We start from the raw sequence: 21059 nt of genomic DNA, 5'->3' as shown, positions 1-21059 counted from the left end.
TGCCAATGGCTCCACTTGAGTTTGTGATAAGAACCCAGAACCCTTGGACTCCCCAGTAACATCGATTGAGTTGTGTATGATTCTACATAGAATATTAACTCAATGGAGGTCAGTGAGTGGTGTGTGTGTGATTATTTGCCAACTGCCGCGGTGGAGAAGCCTCTTCCGACTGCAGGCAGAGCACGGGGGCCCTGCTACTGGCTGCAGCTCCAGCCCTGCCTCCTTCTCCAGCATATAAACAATCCAACAGCCTCACTGAATCACTGCTGTGCAGGGCAGGAAAGCTCCACGCACACAGCCCAGCAAACAGCAGCACGCTGCTGAAAAAAAGACTCAGAGGAGAGAGATAAGGAAGGAAAGTAGTGATGGATCTCATCCCAAACTTGGCCGTGGAAACCTGGCTTCTCCTGGCTGTCAGCCTGATACTCCTCTATCTGTGAGTAACTGTTCAGGCTCCTCTTCTCTGTTTCCTTGGACTTGGGGTGCTAGTCAGGCCTCTCTTTCCCTTATCTGTTTTGAATAGCAAAGAGGATGTTCAGGCTGGCCGTGGTGGCTCATACCTGTCATCCCAGAACTTTGGGACGCTGAGCAGGTGGACTGCCTGAGGTCAGGAGGTCAAGACCAGCCTGGTTAACATGGTGAAACTCCATCTCTACTAAAATTACAAAAATTAGCTGGGCATGGTAGTGCATACCTGTAGTCCCAGCTACTTGGGTGGCTGAGGCAGGAGAATTGCTTGAACCTGGGAGGCGGAGGTTGCAGTGAACTGAGATCATGCCACTGCACTCCAGCCTGGGTAACAGAGTGAGATTTCATCTCAAAAAAAAAAAAAAAGAGAAAAAAAAGAAAAAAAAAAGATTTTCAAGGAGAAGTAGCTTAAGTGCTGGATGCTACAAACATATAGAGGTTATGATGGATGTTTTGCAGATCTATAAAGGAATAAATAAGCATCTCCCCCATTCATCTTTAGTGGAAAGAAGGGTTTAGGGACAGCATTGATTGAGGATAATCTAATAGACAACGGTTTGTACCCAGCTTACCAAACCAGAATTTGGATTTTACATTTTTCCCTTTAAGTTGCAGGAGAAGAGGATGAATCTTCTCACCAGTGAGATCCTGGCATCCTAGAGCAGGTGGAGAGAAGAGTCACTCCCTACTGTGTGTACTGGAGGCTTCCCGCCTGTCACATTTTACTTCTAACTCAATTTCACAGTTATTAAGAGTAAGGAATCATGGTCACATGGAAACAGAAAATACAAACCTCATTTTAATTCTTTCACAGAAAAGTTAGCAATTCAGTGAGTTGTGGTAACATAGTTTCCATCTACTGGCAATTTAACATGAATTGATATGGCTTAAATTCATCCTTTTTAAAGCCAGATTTTTTTGGAGATAGACTATTTCCAGCATGTTCCTTCTGAGTGATAAAAGAGGGCTATTAGTTCAGTATTTGTGACAATAAATGTGTATAAAATAACCTCACCTTTCCAGAATAATGTCAGGAATATGAGTCTAATGCACAAATATATATCTCTAGGACAAGATTGCATATGTCTTTTTAAAAATACTTTCCCAAGAGTTTATTTTAATACCCCCATTTCAAATACACCTGCTTAGCAGGTTATCCTAACTCTCAGGGCTAGAAAGTAAGCAAGACTGTGAGCCAGTTATGATAGCAAAAGCATCCAGGTAGGATCAAGATGAAGTGAGAAAATATTCCTTACCTCTCAGGGTAGAACTCCAAATAGATATTCATGGGTCCTGGCCCCCTAGTGGAGGTCACTTGAAGGACAAACATGTTGGCATCTCATCTGCTTGAAGCCTGGACACAAGGGCACCATCAGTGTCACTCTGTGTGTGGTTGGCCATGTTGTGGGGCTGTCACTACAGATTCTGGCAGTCAGGCAGACAATACCTTAGCCTTAGACGATGCCGGTACAGCCCAGGATTCCGAAGCTATAGTGTAGACCATGCCCTTCTTAGGCCTATACAGTTACATGCAATAGATGACGGATTTTTCTGTTAGCCTCTTCATTGTAACCAAAAGCAGCATTACTCTACCAAACAGAGGGGAGCTGGAAAGAAACTAAAGTTTGCCCAGCACAGCCTCTGCCTTGACATGGAATCATGTGAATCTAGACAATCACCTAGATCTTTCCTCAGGGGCCAATGCTGCTCACACATTAACTCAATAGTTTGTCCTGGCCTGAGAGATCATGTAACATGTAGAAAGTTTAGAAGCAGAGATTAGTGCCATTGATTTTCCATGGCTGTGACAACAAAGGAAGGAACAGGAGTGGGAAAACCCAAGGCCACCCTGGTTGTGGTAGATGGTGCACACACTTCCACTAACTATTCTGGGGCAAGGATCCAAATGCACTATTGGGCCTGGCTATGCTGTCTCTGCTGGGTTCTCCAAACATGAGCCTCCATGCCATTTCTTAGTTGTATTTTACCACATATTATCAGAGTCACTGGATTTGTTTAGAATGTTTGGAACCTATACTGCCTTAAGGGCTACCCTTTAAAGAAGAGAAAACAAGGTTTTAATTCAACTATCTGGAACATTTTATGGTTTCTTATGTGGAATACTCCATCTTTTGCTATCAACAGGAAGGTACCTGGCCATTAGAAGGTGCCTGCCTTTCAGCTGAAAGCACATATGAGGCATATGGATCCATTTATACACACCATACTTTTGAACCACATTTTCCTAATTTGCCTGTCTGGGGCCAAGCTTGTGGGACTAGCAGATTCATGGTTGAATTGATGGCTGGCTACCTCTTCCATCAACTTTTCTTCTTCATCCAGTCCTCCACCCCTCAGTAACCTCAGACTGGGAAGGTCTTCAGATATCCAGAATCCCCAGTTGGGGAAGTCCATACATGGCCCATCAAAGATGGGTTGCAAGCAGGCCTGCTATAGGGAGCAGCAGCCTTGATGGGTTTTCCTACAGAGACAGTTGATGTGCAGACGCAATAAACTGACTGCTTTGTAATTGATCACCTTGAAAAAAAATGAGCATGTCTGGCTGTATTAGTCTTTTCTTCCATTGCTATAAAAAAAATCTCAGGGTGGGTAATTTAGAAAGGAAAGAGATTTAATTGGCTCATGGTTCTGCAGGCTCTACAGGAAGCATAGCGACTTCTGCCACTAGGGAGCCCTCAGGAAATTTACAATCATGGCAGAAGGTGAAAGAGAAGCAGGCAGATCTTACATGACTGGAGCAGAAGCAAGAGAGGGTGGGGAGGAGGTGCCACACACTTATAAACTACCAGATCTCATAAAAACTCATTGTCAAGAGGACAGCACCCAAGGGGGATGGTGTGAAACCACGAGAAACTGCCTCTAAGATACAACCACCTTCTATCAGGCCCCACTTCCAGAATTGGGGATTACATTTCAACATGAGATTTGGGTAGGGGCACAGATTCAGACCATATCACTGGCACTGTGCTTATCAGGTGGATATCACCAGTTGGAAGGCTAGATTCCACAAGAGGAGGAATGTCCTTGTTATTAGTTGTGATTCTTCTGCACACTGTCATTCAGGAAAATATGAGTCAATCATCCTCCCCAATAGCTCAAATCAATCAGATCATCTGACCACAGAGACTGAGGTGTAGCTGAAAGGTGTTCGCACTTCTACGAGGCCAATGGAAGCCTGGAGCACAGCTGTCAATCTGTAGAAATAAGGACTCTGTGACTCCTCCAAGATCTCTCTGTGAATGACAGTTTAAGAAGGGCCAGATCCTAAAACAGGGTCAGAGCTTAGCAGAAAGGGAAAGCATAAAAGCCTCTGAGCAAATTCTAAAGACAGGGTCACCATAGGCTCTCAGTGACCCCCTGTGATTGAGTGGATGCAGTGATGCAAAATCTCATCATCACTGCAGAAGACAAAAGAAAAATTGTCACTCTTTCTACCTAGGATGAGAATCCCAAAATCAGGGAATAGTCCACTTACTAAAAAGACATGAGGGAATGAAGTGCCTGGAAGAATTCCTTCCCAAACCTCTCAGGATCATTCACATTTGAGAACATTTATCAAATATTCATCCCCGACTGTGGCCATGAAGACTTCAGCTGCTTTTAGCTAATCATTGTAACTTTTTGGTGTCTCATGGTGGAAGCACGAAAGGACCTGATGAACAAATATAATCATTGCCGTCAGAGTTACTGTTATTTTTTATTGCCTTAATGTTACCTCCTTTGCCTGATCATTCCAGTTCCTCAGTCAGTGACTCACCAGCCCCTATATCTATAAAGTCACAATCCCTGAGACCTGATTTCTGTTTCACTTTGTAGATATGGAACCCGTACACATGGGCTTTTTAAGAAGCTTGGAATTCCAGGGCCCACACCTCTGCCTTTTTTGGGAAATGCTTTGTCCTTCCGTAAGGTGAGTGTTTTTGAGCTTCCTCTTTTGCTTCTTATGATTGCAAAGAGCAACTTAGTTCCATCAGTAAAAATGCTTCTCCTCAAGAGGAAGGTCTGAGATTTTATACTTTCAGAAATAGCATGTAGGCATCACCCAGAGCATGGCAAAGTTTACCCTGGGGCTCTCTTGCTAACTCTCAGGAACCTCAGGTTTGCCTCAGTTGGACAGTCCAAATGTCAAGTAGATCCAGCAATCTGATGTTCACAACTTGATGTGCAGACTTTTTGAGCACCATAAAGAGCATTTCCTTTTTGCTCCAGCAGGTTCCCAGGAAGGTACAGTCATACTTAGTTAGTATTAAAAGTAGGAGCAGGAGCCCCTGATTGTGGCTTGTTATCTGTGGACATGAGAGTAAAACTTTCCTCTCTGTAGCAAGAGCTAATGAATAGGCTTTTTTCCCTTCCTCCTGCACAGCTTGGAAACTCAGTTTATTAGGGAGATCAAGTATTTACCATTGGGTCATTTGCACCTGCTTGAAGCCTCTTCAAAGAATGCCAAATTTTGCTGGGGAATTACCATGGCTTTAACCCAGGTCTTACTCCCCATGACATCTGTTGCCACTTTGAGACACAGAACAAAGGTGTTCTGCTTTACTTCTTTTCCTTTGAAGGCTGCGTCTTGTGGGTGAGTCTGAGCAGGGAGTGGATGTAACTGAGATGAGATAGTGGTTGTCTATTAACCTCAGATATTTAAGCATAATATGAATTCATGGGTTTATTTTTTACACAAAGGCAGAATCACATGCAAAATCACTAGAAAGGGGATGATTTGACAAAATTATTAAATATTTAATTTCACTAAATAGAATGTCATATGTGCCACATGGACTGGGGACTTTGGTCGAGCCTTTGTGCCTAACCTTATCTGATGCTGTGTTCAGGGCCTGGTCCCTGGATGGAAAATTACAAGCTCATCTCCACAGGGCCAGCAGCAGCAGGAGTCAGCTCTCTGGCTTAGACAATCTGACCTGCATACCTGAGGCTTGTTTCTCAGATTCTAGTTCTCCTAAGTGAGGGCTTTGTTGTCTAATTACTGCCCAGGAATTTCATATTTTTTCCCTCTGCAAAAGCAATAATTTCCCTACTTTCATGTGCGTCCGTGTGAGGAGACCACCAAACAGGCTTTGTGTGAGCAATAAAGGTTTTTAATCACTTGGGTGCAAGCCGACTGAGTCTGAAAAAGGAGTCAGCAAGGGGAGATAGGGGTGGGGCAGTTTTATAGGAGTGGGGTAAGCAGTGGAAAGTTACAGTTAAAGGTGGTTATCCATTGTCAGCAGTGGAGGGGGCCACACGGTGCATGGTGGGGAGATCATAAGACTCATCGTGCAGAGAAGAATGTCACCAGGTTGATTGATCAATCAGTTGGGGCAGGGGAGGAACAAGTCATAATGGAATGTCGTAAGATTGGTCAATCAGTTAAGACAGGAGCTGGCTGTTTCATTCTTCTTATATTAAGAAAAATAAAACAAAATAGTGGCAAAGTGTTGGGGCAGCAAAAATTTTTGGGGGGTGGTATGGAGAGATAATGGATGATGTTTCTCAGGGCTACTTCAAGCGGGATTATGGGCCATGTGGACACCTTAAAGAAAATTTTATAATGAGTTACAAGGACTAGGAATTTAGGCTGTGGGGAGATCTTGGGGCAGAGGATGGTACCATGGACTTGTTAAAAGTAATATTTGTTGTATAGAATAATCGGTGATAGTCTGAATGTGTTTTTATATTAATTGAGAAACCAATTGAAGACACATGTCCCGAATAACAGAAGGAGAAAAACAGGTACCAGAGGACTAAGAATAGGGAAGAGCCAAGACACCCAGTTAGAAAGTGTCCAGGTGGGTCCAAAGTAAGTATTTGCCTGGCTGGTGAGTTTTTGGTCTTTGTCTTTAAGCTTTTTTATATTGTCATATACCAGGCCAGATTGGTTTAGATAAAAACAACATTCTTCATTTAAAAATATAGAGTACTCCTTTTTCAGCAATGAGTAGGTCAAGGCCTCAGCAATGGAGGACGACTAGGGCTAAGGAGTCAACCTGGGTCTGAAGGACTGATAAAGTTTGTGATGTATCTGTAATGCTAGCAGAAAAGTCATTAGAAAGGCTACAGAAAGTTGTGACAGAAGTTGAAATACCTGCTATTCCAGCTCCAAGGGCAATAGTGGAAGCAGAAAGTCCTAACCCTACAAGTAGAGGGATTAGAGGAATAACTCATTTTTGTCTGGTTGGTGTCATGAGGGGGACAGGAAGTTGTTCAGTCCCATTTGCAAATTGAATTTTTTCAATTTGGGAATAAGAAATACTAGTGTACATGTACCTGTCAAATTAGCAGATAGACACATGTACGTGGTGGAGCCACAGAGGAAGAAGAGGCCTTGTGCAAGGCAAAACTGGAAATGCAAAGTGAAAAGATGAGAGGGAGTGCCAAAAGAGGTGTCTTGCATCCAGACTCTTAGGGATTTAGTGAGGGCATCAGCCCTTAGTGGTCATAATGGGGATTGATGGGGCAACTGGGTAGAGGGGGAGGTTCAATTTTTTATGGTGTATGAGAAAGAGCATAGTGTCTACAATCAAACTTTCATTGCTATTCATGGGGTTCGGTATAAGTAAACAAGAAGGGGGAATGGGAGGAGAGTCCGAAGAACAAGGGGAAGGTAGCCAAGAATGGAGTGAAATGCAGGGCAAATGTCTTAAAGGAAATGAGAAGTTCTAAGAGGGGGCTAGTTGCTTGTAACCTACATGGAAGAGGTCATGAAATGACAACAGAATAGAATGGGCCTGTGAGACTGGAAGGAGATATTTTTCTTGGTCTAAGAACCATCTTCCTTGAGTGGGGAGGGATTGATAGGTGGAAACTTCAGTGGGAGAGTAAATAGGAGTGACTGATGAGAAGGAGAAAAACTGGCCATGAGGGACAGAAGTAGGAATACTGGTTGCTTCTTGAGCTGTCTTATCAGCATAATTGTTGCCTTGAGCAATGGGGTCTGAGGCCCTTTGGTGGCCTTTGCAGTGAATGACTCCAGCTTTTTTTGGAAGTAAAGCGGCCTTGAGAAGAATTTTTATTAAAGAGGCATTAATGATGGAGGACACTTGCATAGTGAAGAAACCTCTTTCAGCCCATATTACAGCATGGTGGTGCAGGATATGGACAGCATTTAGAGTCAGTATAAATATTGATGTGTAGTCCCTTTGCAAGAGTGAGGGCCCAAGTTAAGGCAATGAGTTTGGCTTGCTGAGAGATAGTGGAGGGGGGCAGAGCAGTAGCCTCAATGATAGATGTGGAAAATAATATAGCACAGCCTGCCTTTGCTGGTGAGTGGTGATTAGGACTGGTGGAACTGCCATCAATAAACTAACTGTGATTCAGGTGAAAAACAGGAAAGAAGGAAATATGGGGAAATAGAATGAATGTCAGATGGATCAGAGAGATACAGTCATGGGGATCAGGTGTGGTATCAGGAATAATGTGGGAGGCCAGATTGAAGCCCAGGCCAGGAACAATGGTAATTGTGGGAGACTCAACAGAGAGTGGGTATTGCTAAAGGAGCTGGGGAACAGAAAGTATATGCATCAGGTGTGAGGAAGGAAATATATTTTGGAAGTTATGAGAACTGTAGGGAGTGAGTTGAGCATAGTTTGTGATTTTGAGGGCCTCTAAAAGCATTAGGGTGGTGGCAGCCACTGCACAGAGACATGATGACCAGCCTAAAACAGTAAGGTCAAGTTGTTTGGACAAAAAGGCTACAGAGCACAGTCCCAGTCCTTGTGTAAGAATTCCTACTGCACAGCCCTGCACATCAGCTGTGTGTAATGAAAAGAGTTGGGATGGGTCAGGAAGAGCTAGTATGGGAGCAGCCTCTAGAGCTGTCTTCAAGGAATGGAAAGAGGAGTGAGGAAAGGATTTAGGACTTATGGGGACAGCTAGGTTTCCCTTTGTGAGTTTATATAATGGTTTTGTTAGGATGGCAAAACCAGGTATCCAAAGGCAAAAGTATCCAACCATGCCCAGGAAGGAAAGGAGTTGTTTTGTAGAAGGGGTTGGAGAGATCAGCCAGACATGATCAGCAGGGAGAGCCCATGTGTTTTCATGAAGAATTATGCTGAGGTAGGTAACGGATGGAGAAGAAATTTGAGCTTTGGAGGGGGATACCCGATATCCTTTGGAGACTAAATGTTGAAGGAGCAGGAGGGTATCTTGTTGAAAAGACTCAAAGGAGGGACTACAGAGTAGAAGGTCATCAACATATTGAATAATGTGGGAAGCAGGGGGATGGAAAGAAAGTAAATCATGAGAGAGAGCTTGGCTGAAGTAATGAGGGCTGTCCCAGAAGCCTTGTGGCAGTACAGCCCAGGTAAGCTGCTGGGACTGATAGGTGTCAGGGTCAGTTTAGGTAAAAGCAAAGAGAGGCTGGGATGTGGGGTGCAGGGGAATAGTGAAAAAAGCATCTTTAAGATCAAGAATTGAATAGTGAATTGTGGAGGGAGATATTGAGAACAAAAGAGTGTACGGGTTGGGTACCACAGGGTGGATAGGAAAACAATTTGGTTGATAAGGCGCAGATCCTGAGCAAACCTGTAAGACTTGTCTGGTTTTTAGACAGGTAAGATGGGGGAATTATAAGGACAGTTTGTAGGCTTTAGAAGCCCATGCTGTAGCAGGTGAGTGATAACAGGCTTCAATCCCCTTAAAGCCTCTTGTGGGATGGGATACTGGCGTTAAGCTGGGTAAGGGTGATTAGGTTTTAATGGGATAGTAATGGGCATGTGATCAGTTGCCAGGGAGGGAGTAGAGGTGTCTCATACCTGTGGGTTAAGGTGGGGGGACACAAGAGGAAGACACAAAGGAGGCCTTGGGTTGGGAAGAAGGGTGGCAATGAGATGTGGCTATAGTCCAGGAATAGTCAGAGAAGCAGATAATTTGGTTAAAATATCTCAGCCTAATAAGGGAATTGGCAGGTGGGGATAACTAAAAAGGAGTGCATAAAAGAATGTTGCCCAATTTGGCACCAAAGTTGGGGAGTTTTAAGAGGTTTAGAAGCCTGGCCATCAATACCCACAACAGTTATGGGGGCAAGGGAAACAGGCCCTTGAAAAGAAGGTAGTGTGGAGTGGGTATACCCCCTATCGATTACACAGGGGATGGACTTACCCTCTGCTGTAAGAGTTACCTGAAGTTTGGCATCCGTGATTCTCCGGGGACTTCCGAGGTGATCGGGCAGCATCAGTCTTCAGCCAGTAAGCCAAGGAGATCTGGGAAGGAGTCAGCCAAGAAACATTGGGTTTGAGCTCCAGGAACTTTAGAAGCAGTGGCGATGTGAGGCGGACAGTCCAACCTCTAGTTGGAGCCCACACAGACAGGCCACCGCTTAGGAGGAATCCCAGGCTGTGGGCATTCCGAGGCCCAGTGGCCAGGCTTTTGGCATTTGAAGCAAGGTCCATGAGGAGGTTTTGAAGGAGCCCCTGGGAGCTGTGGCTTGGATGTTCTGAAGGTTTTGTATGCTGGAGACATGGTTGTGGGTTGTCTTACACTGGAGGCAAGTAGCTATAATTCAGAGATGCATTGTCACTTGGCCGCCTCTTCTGTATATTATGATACATCTTGAAGGTGAGGCTATTTAAGTCCTGTTGTGGGGTTTGAGGCCTGGAATCCAATTTTTGGAGTATTTTTCTAATGTCAGGAGAGGTTTGGGTCATAAAATGCATATTAAGGATAAGGCGGCCTTCTGGCCCCTCTGGGTCCAGGGCTGTGAAGCGTCTAATGGTAGGTGCTAAGTGGGCCATGAACTGGGCTGGGTTTTCATCTTTACCGTGGGTAGTTTCCTTTAGCTTGTCATAATTAACAGCTTTGTATGCTGCTTTTTTGAACCCCTAGACTAGGCAGGAGACCATGTAATCTCACCTAGCTATACCTGGGGAGTCCGTCTTGTACTGCCAATGGGGATGCTCTTGGGGAACTGCCCTGATGCCTTCTTGAAGGTCTGGCTCATGGCACTGGTGGGTGTCAGTGTGAGATTGGGCTAGGGTATCAACTCTTTCCTGCTCATCTGGGGAGAGGGGAGAGGTCAGGATGACATTTCAGTCACTCCAGGTTAAATCGCAGGACTGAGTTAAATATTGGAATTCCTGTATATATTTAGTGGGGTCTGATGAGAAAGAGCCTAAACGCTGACTGATCTGGGAGAGGTCGATAGAGAAAAAGGCACATGTACCTTGACTATGCCTTCAGCTCCAGCCACCTGACTAAGAGGAAATTGTTGGGCAGGTGGAGGAGGGCTAGTCTCGGAATGAAACTGTAAGGTGGAGTGGGTGTGAGGAGGGGAGGTGATACTTCTATTACAGGGTGGGGGAGCAGAGGCTGAGGAAGAATTGGGGCCTGGCTTGGCCTGGTGAGGAGCAGCCTGGTGGGGAGGGGAGAGGTCAGATGGGTTCATAGAAAAGGAGGATTCAAAGGACTCAGAGCTTAGGGTGGAGACTGAAGAAAGAGACAGGAGAGAAAGAAGAAAGATTTGGGATGAGTCACACTGGGAGCAGAGACTAGGGAGAGACTGATGTATAAAAGAATGCCTGGATGTCAGGCACCTCAGACCATTTGCCCATTTTTCAACAAAAATCATCCAGGTCTTATAAGATCGAGAAATCAAAAGTGTCATTTTCTGGCTATTTGGAACCATTGTCCAGTTTGTATTGAGGCCAAGCGGTATTGCAGAAGAAAATAAGGCATTTAGGTTTTAGGTCAGGTGTTAGTCAAAGGGGGTTTTAGGTTTTGAAGAACACAGGCTAACGGAGAAGAAGAGGGAGTGGAGGCTGGAAGGTTGCCCATAGTGAAGGGGGCAAGCCCAGAGAAAAGAGAAGGTAGAGACATGGAGAGAGGGGGGATGGTACTTGCCACCCAGGGAAGGTGGTGCTTGCCACCCAGGGAAGGTGGTACTTGCCACCCAGGGAAGGTGATACTTGCGACCCAGGGGAGGTGGTACTTGCACCAAGGTGAATGATCAAGGCAGGCATCCCCACAGTGATCAGATACCTCTGAAATGTGGGTGAATAACCAGGCAGGTGTCCTGGCAGTGATTTAGACACCAAGGGAAGACTGTTCCCGAGTCCGTGACTGGCGCCAGAGTTTTGAGTTCATGGATAAAACGTATCTCCTCTGTCTCTACCAGAAAGGGAAAGAAACTGAAATTAAGGAAGGGAGAGATTGAAGGGTGGAGGGATAGCAAGAGAGGTTGGAGAAGAGAATAAAAAGAGGCCGCTTACCCGATTTAAAATTTGTGAGATGACCTTGGGCTGGCGGGTCTGAGGACCCAAGAGGTGGATCTCCTCATGGAGTGAGGGCGAGGACAGGGGATGGGACTCCCGAAGGAGTCCCCCTGTCCCAGGTCTTTGGCACCAAATGTCATTTGTGTCCATGTGAAGAGACCACCAAACAGTCTTTGTGTGAACAATAAAGCTTTTTAATCACCTGGGTGCAGGCTGACTGAGTCCGAAAAGGAGTCTGCAAAGGGAGATAGGGGTGGGTCAGTTTTATAGGACTGGGGTAAGCAGTGGAAAGTTGCAGTTAAAGGAAGTTATCTATTGTCAGCAGAGGAGGGGGTCACAAGGTGCATGGTAGGGAGATCATAAGACTCATTGTCCAGAAGAAGAATGTCACGAGGTCGATCAATCGATCAGTTGGGGCAAGGCAGTAACAAGTCATAATGGAACGTTGTAAGGTTGGTCAATCAGTTAAGACAGGAGCTGGCTGTTTCACTTATTTGTAGTTTTTGGTTGCCTCAGGCCATCTGGATGTACACATGCAGGCTTGGGCTAAGAGGCCTGAAACCCACCACTTTCCCATGTCAAATCTTTAGTAGATGTACCCCCAAGATACACATTCCTCGGACCTTCTTTTCCATAGTTAAAACTTCACCCTTGAAATGTAGAAACAGGAAGGTTTTTTTTATAAGTTTCAGTGCAAACTCGGAGCAAGTGTCATAATTTTCTGTCTCCGATGTGTAGAGGTGACATTTTCTCAGAACTTTCACGTTAAGCTGGAAAACTGGAAAGCGAGTCCACTTTGTCATTCTGTCACTCACTCATTTTCTCACTCAACAAACATGCCTCACACTTATCTAAATCTGCTAGACTAAAAGAGGTCCCTGGTGTCTGTAACTTTCTAATTCTGCTAGAATTCTAGAGTGAGCTCATGAAATAAATGAAAAGGATGAAGAACAAAGAGACAAAAGACTGCACGTTCCCTTCTGATGCTCACTCACATTCCCTCAGCCTCAGTTTCTCCACATGCCCCTAGAGGTGATCATTCAAGGATTTATGAGATTTTAGAGACAACACATGAAAAAGCAAAGAGACATCAGAAAGACAAGGAGTTACTTAGTATTTATACACAAGGATAAGACATTCAGTATCGACAACACTTAAAGAAAATTCAAGAGTGATTTTAAATTTCCCATTTCAAATACCTCCTCTATTTTGTTTCCTTTCTCTTATGACATCTCTAAATAAGCTTCCTCTAACTGCCAGCAAGTCTAATTTCATTGGATTTGACTGTTTTCAACCCCAATTAGAGGCAGGGTTAAGTACACTTAAAATAATAATGAAATATTATTTTGTTTCTCCTCCCAGGGCTATTGGACGTTTGACATGGAATGTTATAAAAAGTATAGAAAAGTCTGGGGGTGAGTATTCTGGAAGATTCCATTGGATAGACTTGTTTCTATGATGAGTTTACCCCACTGCACAGAGGATAGTCTCAGCCCAGAGCCTCTTGCGATGAAGCTCTTGCCAGCCTAACTACAAACAGAGAGGTTTTCTGAAAGAAGAAGACATGTATTTGGGAGAAGAGTATTAGAATGGGAATCTGTGTGCCATTATAAGCTATGTGCAAATTCAGGGAGGTAAAGGAAGACAAAGATGTTCCACAGAAAATATGAGGAGGACTTCATGTGGATTTTGAAATAGTTCTCCTTCACTACAAAGATCAGTAACAAGGGTGATGCCACACCAAGGTTGGACAGGCAGTTGCTGGGCAGGTGTCCTTGCAGAAATATTTTTGTGTAAGGTTGGGATGGGCTTTCTGCAAGCTGGTGGTTTCGCCAAGTATTTTGTGATAGTTTTGTTATCAGGCACACAAGCGTGAGAATCCACTCATCATAGCCTTCTTTGATTTATTTGTCAAGGTTTTTAATCACACACATAGGCACACAGACACACTGACACATACACACACACACATGTGTCATAATTTTGGTTCTCACAATGTTCACACTCGCTATTGTAAAACAACTTTTTGAGATTTGTCCTACCAAGGATCCCATATGTCACCAAGTGTTGAGGTCTTCGGTCTAAACTAGGCTGGGACCATTGTGGTTACCGCTTTTCTCCAAGCTTTGGTGGCCCAGGGACTCCCAGCATCACGTTCTGTCCAGTGTCTGCCTATTCCCCCCTTCTTTTTTTCTTCCCTTGATGCCCTTTTATCACATGCATTGTCTCAGACCCTTCGAATATGTGCTCATAAATGCATGGCATCATCTCCTTCCCACATCGATTCACTTTCAACTAAAAGCCAAAACTCTTTCATTTCAACTTTGGATTTAACATGCTTTTGAAAGAAGGATTGAGAGATATAGAGAAACAGATTGGGAAACCATGCTCTGCTGTTTCTTTTTTTTAAACTTTCTGTGTAAGTGTGGAATTTTTCATTCTGTTTTATTATTAACTTTAAGCCAAGACTTTATAATAGAAGGATATATAAATATATCTTTGTCTATACATTTCTGCTGAATTTGAAGAAATGCTGAATATTCTTAAACCATTGTGTTCCCTGGTGGCTGATGGACTGTGATTTTATAAGGTGGCCTCAGCCAACTGCAGCAGCTGTTCCCTGTCAGAGGGGCTAGAGGTTTGGCAAGAGCGGTGGAAGAGGTGCAGTGGTGTGTTCATTCACTAGAAGCATCAGGGAGGTTTTGCCTGTTTGTATTTCATCTTCTCTCATCAAGTCCTCAGAAACCACAGTGCTGCCTGCAGGGTGCTGTGGATCTGGCATGGCCCATACAGGCAACATGACTGAGTAGAAAGGACACACAGCTCTGGATGTCCTTGGGCCCCACAGCAACTGCCCTTGAAACATTTAGTCCTTGTGAGCATTTGATGATTTACTTGCCTTCAATTTTCCATGGACCTAATACTCTTTTTAAAGGGAAATATTTTAAACATATGAAACATTGTGGAGAATGGCATGGGAAATACCCACGTATGCACCACCCAGCTTAACAAATGCTCTCCTGTCATTTCTAACCACGATCTCTTTGAAGAGCTCTTTTGTCTTTCAATCTCTCTTCCCTGTTTGGCCCACATTACCCTTCATCGTATGAAGACTTGGATGGCTCCTGTGTCAGACTCTTGCTGTGAGTTATACCTAATGAACTAGAACTTAAGATTACTGTGTATTGTACATCTAGAGGATTATGTAATGTCAGGATCAAAGTCTGGCTTCCTGGGTTTGGCTCCAGCTGTAGCATAAGGCTGTTGATGTTTAATCAACTCTGTTTTCTCCACACAGTATTTATGACTGTCAACAGCCTATGCTGGCTATCACAGATCCCGACATGATCAAAACAGTGCTAGTGAAAGAATGTTATTCTGTCTTCACAAACCGGAGGGTAAGCATCCATTTTTTGAAATTAAAATACTCATTGATTGATTAAATTTATATTTTGAAATTCTTATATATTCATAGACAGTTGCCTAAAAACTGTGCAGGAAGCTTCCATGTACACTTCATCCTGCCCATCCCCAATGGTAACATCTTGCAATCTTGCATAACTATAAATACAGTATATTCACATTACTGCAGTACAGGAAATTAACATTGATACAGTTCACAGAGCTTATTCAGATTTCACCAGTTTTATGTGCCCTCATTTGTGTGGGTAGTTTTTTGTTTTTGTTTTTGTTTGTTGTTTGTTGTTTGTTTGTTTTTCGGACTGAGTCGCACTCTGTCACCCAAATGGGAGTACAGTGGTGTGGTCTTGGCTCACTGCAACCTCCACCTCCAGGGTTCAAGCGATTCTTCTGCCTCCACCTCCCGAGTAGCTGGGACTACAAGTTGCACCACCACGCCCTACTAATTTTTGTATTTTTAGTAGAGATGAGGTTTCACCTTATTGGCCAGGCTGGTCTTGAGTGTGTGGGTAGTTCTATGCAAATTTATCACATTTGTAGATTTGTGCAATGACCAGCATGATCAAGATGCAGACACATTCCATCTCCGTATGGCTTCCTGCTACTATCCTACAGTCACGAGTGTTTTTCTCTAAGAGGGTCTTTATCAGGGAAAACTTTTTTTATTTTGAGGAGGCCAATGTATTAATATTTTTTTTATGGATTGTGCTTTTGGTGTCAAGTCTGAAAGTTCTTTGCCTAGCCCTCCTTCTTATATTGCCAATTTTTCTAAAAGTCATAAAGTTTAATGCTTTACTAAATGTAACTCTACTATCTATTTTGTGTTATTTTTTGTATAAGGTATGAGATTTAGATCAACGTTCATTTTTTGTGGCTTGTAGTTGTCCAGTTGTTCCAAAGCCATTTTTGGAAATGTGGGCATATTGTTAAAAATTAATTGGGCATATTTCTTTGCATCTTTCATTTGCTATTCTGTCCCATTGATCACTGTGTTTATTCCTCCACCAACAACAAACTGGTGACTCTAATAGCTGTACAGTAACTCTTAGCATCATGTAGAGTGATTCTTCCCACTTTTATGGATGTATTTTTTCAGATTTGTTTTAGCTCTTCCTGGTCCTCTGCTTTTCCATAAAAATTCAGAATGAGTCTCTCAGTGTCTATAAATAAACATGCTGTTATTTTAACAATAATTGAATTAAATGTATAGATCAATTTAGGGAAAGTCTTTATCTTCACTATGTTTGGTCTTTCAATTCGTGAACATAGTATGCCTCTCCATTTCCTTAGATTTTCTCTGATTGCTTTTAGCAATTTGCAGTTTTCAGCATAGAGATCCTGTGCATGTTTTGTTGGATTTACAGCTAAAGTATTTCATTTTTGTTGGAGTGATTGTAAATGATATTATGTTTTTCTTGTATTTTCAGATATTGATTGTTGGTACATAGAAACATGCTTGGTTTTTGTTTGTTGATCTTGTATCATAGAACCTTGCAGAGCTGACTTAGTATTTCTAGAAGTCTTTTTGTATATTCCTTGAGATTTTATACATTGACAATTATGTCACTTGAAAATAGAGACAATTCTTTTATTTCCTTTCCAATCTGTATGCCTTTTAATTCTTTTTCCCAGTATAATGTCAAATAAATGTGTTGAATTTTTGAATTGTTCCTAATATTAGGAAGGAAGCATTTGGTCTTTCATCATCAAGAATGATTTAGATGAAGTGGGTTTTTTTGTAGATTCTCTTTATCAAATGGAGGAATTTTCTCTCCCTAGTTTGCTGAATTTTTAACATAAAAGAGTACTGTAAGTACTCATTATAAAACAAAATATGGCTATGGAAGATGAAAGAGAGTTTCAAGCATGCTGGCTTGATAGGCCAGATCCAAGTTGGCAAAAATAATTATCTCTTTCTTCTTTTTTTCTATCCATGGAATAAAAAATTAAGAGGAAAGAATGTTAATAGAATCGCATTATTTCTTCAAAATACGTTGTGAGTTTTAAAAGTATTACCTACCTTTTTTATTATACTTTTTTTAGGGTACATGTGCACAACGTGCAGGTTTGTTACATATGTATGCATGTGCCATGTTGGTGTGCTGCACCCATTAACTCATCATTTAACATTAGGTATAACTCCTAATGCTATCCTTCCCCCCTCTCCCCACCCCACAATAGGCCCCAGTGTGTGATGTTCCCCTTCCTGTGTCCATGTGTTCTCATTGTATATTTTTTTAAATCTACCACATCAAGGCACCTCTTTTTCATGTTGCCCATGGTTTAGGTGAACATAAAGACAGAGCTCGTCTGAGGCAACATACAGTCCAACAAAGCCACCTGCCTCTCTGTCTCCACTCTCTCTCTACACTGCACGAGTGCTAGGTGTTGATCCTGTCTATTCCAGTGGAAGAACAGGTTCCCTACCATGTGGAGAATTTGCATGTAAAAGGAGACTGGGATATACAGGCTGGAGACCACATCAGGTGGCTGGGTCTCCCAAACACTGCCCCCACACACAAATACATCCCAGGACACTGGGCATGTGGGATAAATCCTATTGAGCATCTGTCATAGGGCCTGTCACTTAGTAGACAGTCACTAAATATTTGTTAAATACATGATGCCTGTTTAACACATTTTCTACAACCATGGAGACCTCCACAACTGATGTAGGACAAAATCTTTCTGCTTTGAACTCTAGCCTTTTGGTCCAGTGGGATTTATGAAAAGTGCCATCTCTATAGCTGAGGATGAAGAATGGAAGAGAATACGATCATTGCTGTCTCCAACATTCACCAGTGGAAAACTCAAGGAGGTATGAAAATAACTTGAGTTTTAATTAGAAACTTAAAGAATGAATCAGGTGGGGACAGGTAGAAAGTAAGATCAGAGTTCCTTTCCGAGGAGTAGTCTGCTGAATTTGAGCTTCCTAAAAATAGTCTTTTTATGTACAGAAAACACATCATAAAATTCATTATACAATGTCACTTATTGTTCCATGCCAGGCAAAGTCATGTCCTTCTGGGACTTATGTCTGCACATTTAACTATGGGTGGTGTTGTGTTTTGTGCTTAGATGGTCCCTATCATTGCCCAGTATGGAGATGTGTTGGTGAGAAATCTGAGGCGGGAAGCAGAGACAGGCAAGCCTGTCACCTTGAAACAGTAAGTAGGAACACAGCCATGGGGTTCTGAGCTGTCATGAGCCCCTCCAGCTGCCCGCTATGGAGCTGATACTCCCGCTGTTGGGTTATTCCAGTGACCAGACAAAAGGAGGGCTGTGGTAATGCAACTTCAATGGGTCTCCCAAGATGGGGCAGCTCCGATGAGGAGGTGGGGCAGCTGGAGGAAAAGGATCTTCTCCCCTGTGCACAGAGGTCAGGGTTTACATATCTGTTAAATTGTCACCTTGGATATTCTGGAGGACTAAATACATCCTTTAGGGGGAAAAGTGTGATTGTATCAAAGTTTTAAGCATGGAGTGTATGGGAAGGTGGAAGGGGAAGGCACTTGGTATCTGTTGGTTGGCAGTGAGTAGGGTGGGAAAGTTATAATGGAGAACTTAGAATAACTTTGATCATTTCATGTTTTTTTTCTGAGGGTATCAGTAGAATACTAAATATTAAAATTCCTACCATTTCTTTTTCCTCCAGTCTCAAAGAGAGAGGGTGGTAAAAATGCTATAGGTGGGGCAAGCCTATTATTTGCTGTCTACACTTATGCAGGAACAACAGGTGTAATCTGAGCCTGTCCTGGGCAGACCGGGGATATGTGGTCACTTACTATAGAAGTTTCCAAATCAAATTTTGAGAGTTTTTTTTAACCAGGACATCATTTGTCATTATATTTTACAAAAATAATTCTGCCATCAGGGCAACCTCAGCTCACCACAGCTGGGGATAGTGGAATTTTCCAAAGCTTGAGCAGGGAGTATAGAGAATAAGGATGATATTTCTAGGAGCTCAGGACATGGTACTGTTGCTTTGTAAAGTGCTGAAGAGGAATCGGCTCTGGGCATAGAGTCTGTAGTCAGGCAATGTCACCTGTCTTGAGCCCCTTAGAAAGAGTGAATTTTTCTACTCTTGTTCTGCTGAAGCACAGTGCTTACCCATCTTGTATCATCCACAATTAACACATGCTACTGCAGTTGTCTGATAGTGGATCTCTGTCTTTCTATGACTGGGCTCCTTGACCTCAGAGGTAAGTCTAACTCAGTTGAGTGTCTCCATCACCCCCAGCGGAGAGCCAGCTGTGTCACTGACACCTGATAATCACCTTCTGAGGGAGTGTGATGGGAGATGATCCAGTAAATAGTTCTGAAAGTCTGTGGCTGTTTGTCTGTCTTGACTGGACATGTGGATTTCCTGCTGCACGCATAGAGGAAGGACGGTAAGAGGTGCTGATTTTAATTTCCACATCTTTCTCCACTCAGCGTCTTTGGGGCCTACAGCATGGATGTGATCACTAGCACATCATTTGGAGTGAACATCGACTCTCTCAACAATCCACAAGACCCCTTTGTGGAAAACACCAAGAAGCTTTTAAGATTTAATCCATTAGATCCATTTGTTCTCTCAATAAGTATGTGGACTACTATTTCCTTTTCTCTCCCTCTCTCTTAAAAATAACTGCTTTATTGAGATGTAAATCACCATGTAATTCATCCACTTAAAATGTACAGTTTAATGGTTTGTAGTACATTTGAAGATATGTACGACCATCACCATTGTAAACTTTAAAACATTTCTGTCATTCTAGAAACCTCATACATGTTTAGCTATCAACCCCCTGCCAGAAATCCTGTCGTCGTATATAACCACTAGTCAACTTTCTGCATCTATAGATTTGCCTATTCTGGACACTTCATAGAAATGATATTAATTTTTCAGGGTTTTTTTAATTCTCTAGTTCATGAATTTGTACTTTAGTCTGTATTATTTTCTTTCTTCTGCTGGCTTCAGGCTTAGTTTGCCCTTCTCCGTTTACTGTGTTGTGGCATGAATGTAGATTATTGATTTGTGGTTTTTTTTCCTCTAAATTTAGACATTACAACTATAAATTTCCCTCTGGGCACTTGTTTGCTAAATACCATGACATTCTGGCCTATCACATCTTAATTTTTGTTCAGCTCAAAACAGTTTCTATTTGCCCTTTTAATTTCTACTTCAACTCATTGGTTGCTTAAAAGTTTATTGTTTAACTTCCACGTATGTGTGAGTTTCCCAATTTTTGTTACCTTATTGATTTTAGCTTTATCCTATGATAGGTGACAGAGATACACTGTGTTATTTCTATCTGATTTCTTGAACAGCATGATTAATTTAAGCAGCAAATTATGATTTGGGTTATCCTAAGAGACCATAGCCCAATACATAAAGGCAAAGAGATTAGGGCATTGAATTTTGTTCCTTTCATCATTCAAAAGATGCAGAAGGGGCTGCTGATCTCATTGCTGTAGTGGTGGTCCCTATGCACAGACCTTCCCTTGCTCAGCCACTGGCCTGGAAGAGGGGCAAAAGTCATAGAAGGAATGGCTTCCAGTTGAGAACACTGATGTATTTCACTCTTCTGATTGGTAGAGAAAATTAGAATTGCTCCAGGTAAATTTTGCACGTTCACAATGGTTTCATTTTCTGTTGGTTTTTTTTTTCTACAGAAGTCTTTCCATTCCTTACCCCAATTCTTGAAGCATTAAATATCACTGTGTTTCCAAGAAAAGTTATAAGTTTTCTAACAAAATCTGTAAAACAGATAAAAGAAGGTCGCCTCAAAGAGACACAAAAGGTAAAACGTGGTGGTAGTTATAGGAGGATGTTTAGTTTTCATAATTTTTTAGAAATATACATCTGATTGGTGCACTTCCCTGTATGTTTTTAGAGAAAGATTTTAACATAAAGAGTACTTATGTTTAGAGCAAGATAATTCATTTGGTAGGAATGCAGAAAGT

At 42.6% G+C, this 21059-nt stretch overlaps 1 protein-coding gene across 3 annotated transcripts in view; it reads left to right on the top strand.

Moving 5' to 3' along the window:
* The first annotated feature begins 322 nt into the window (after positions 1-322).
* LOC129135235 (cytochrome P450 3A7) overlaps positions 323-21059 on the top strand; it is a 37610-nt gene continuing 16873 nt past the window's right edge. For all 3 annotated transcript variants that reach the window (XM_054656026.2, XM_054656024.2, XM_054656025.2), the window contains exons 1-8: positions 323-436; positions 4306-4399; positions 13053-13105; positions 14989-15088; positions 17815-17928; positions 18189-18277; positions 19545-19693; positions 20769-20896. In XM_054656026.2, coding sequence (XP_054512001.1) covers positions 366-436; positions 4306-4399; positions 13053-13105; positions 14989-15088; positions 17815-17928; positions 18189-18277; positions 19545-19693; positions 20769-20896 — 798 coding nt within the window. In that variant the 5' untranslated portion in view covers positions 323-365. The remainder of the gene's footprint in view (positions 437-4305; positions 4400-13052; positions 13106-14988; positions 15089-17814; positions 17929-18188; positions 18278-19544; positions 19694-20768; positions 20897-21059) is intronic.

The sequence above is a fragment of the Pan troglodytes genome, chromosome 6 (assembly GCF_028858775.2).
Source record: "Pan troglodytes isolate AG18354 chromosome 6, NHGRI_mPanTro3-v2.0_pri, whole genome shotgun sequence".
NCBI lineage: Eukaryota > Metazoa > Chordata > Mammalia > Primates > Hominidae > Pan > Pan troglodytes.
The sequence above is the reverse complement of the archived record's forward strand: the minus strand, read 5'-3'. Positions and strand labels throughout refer to the sequence as shown.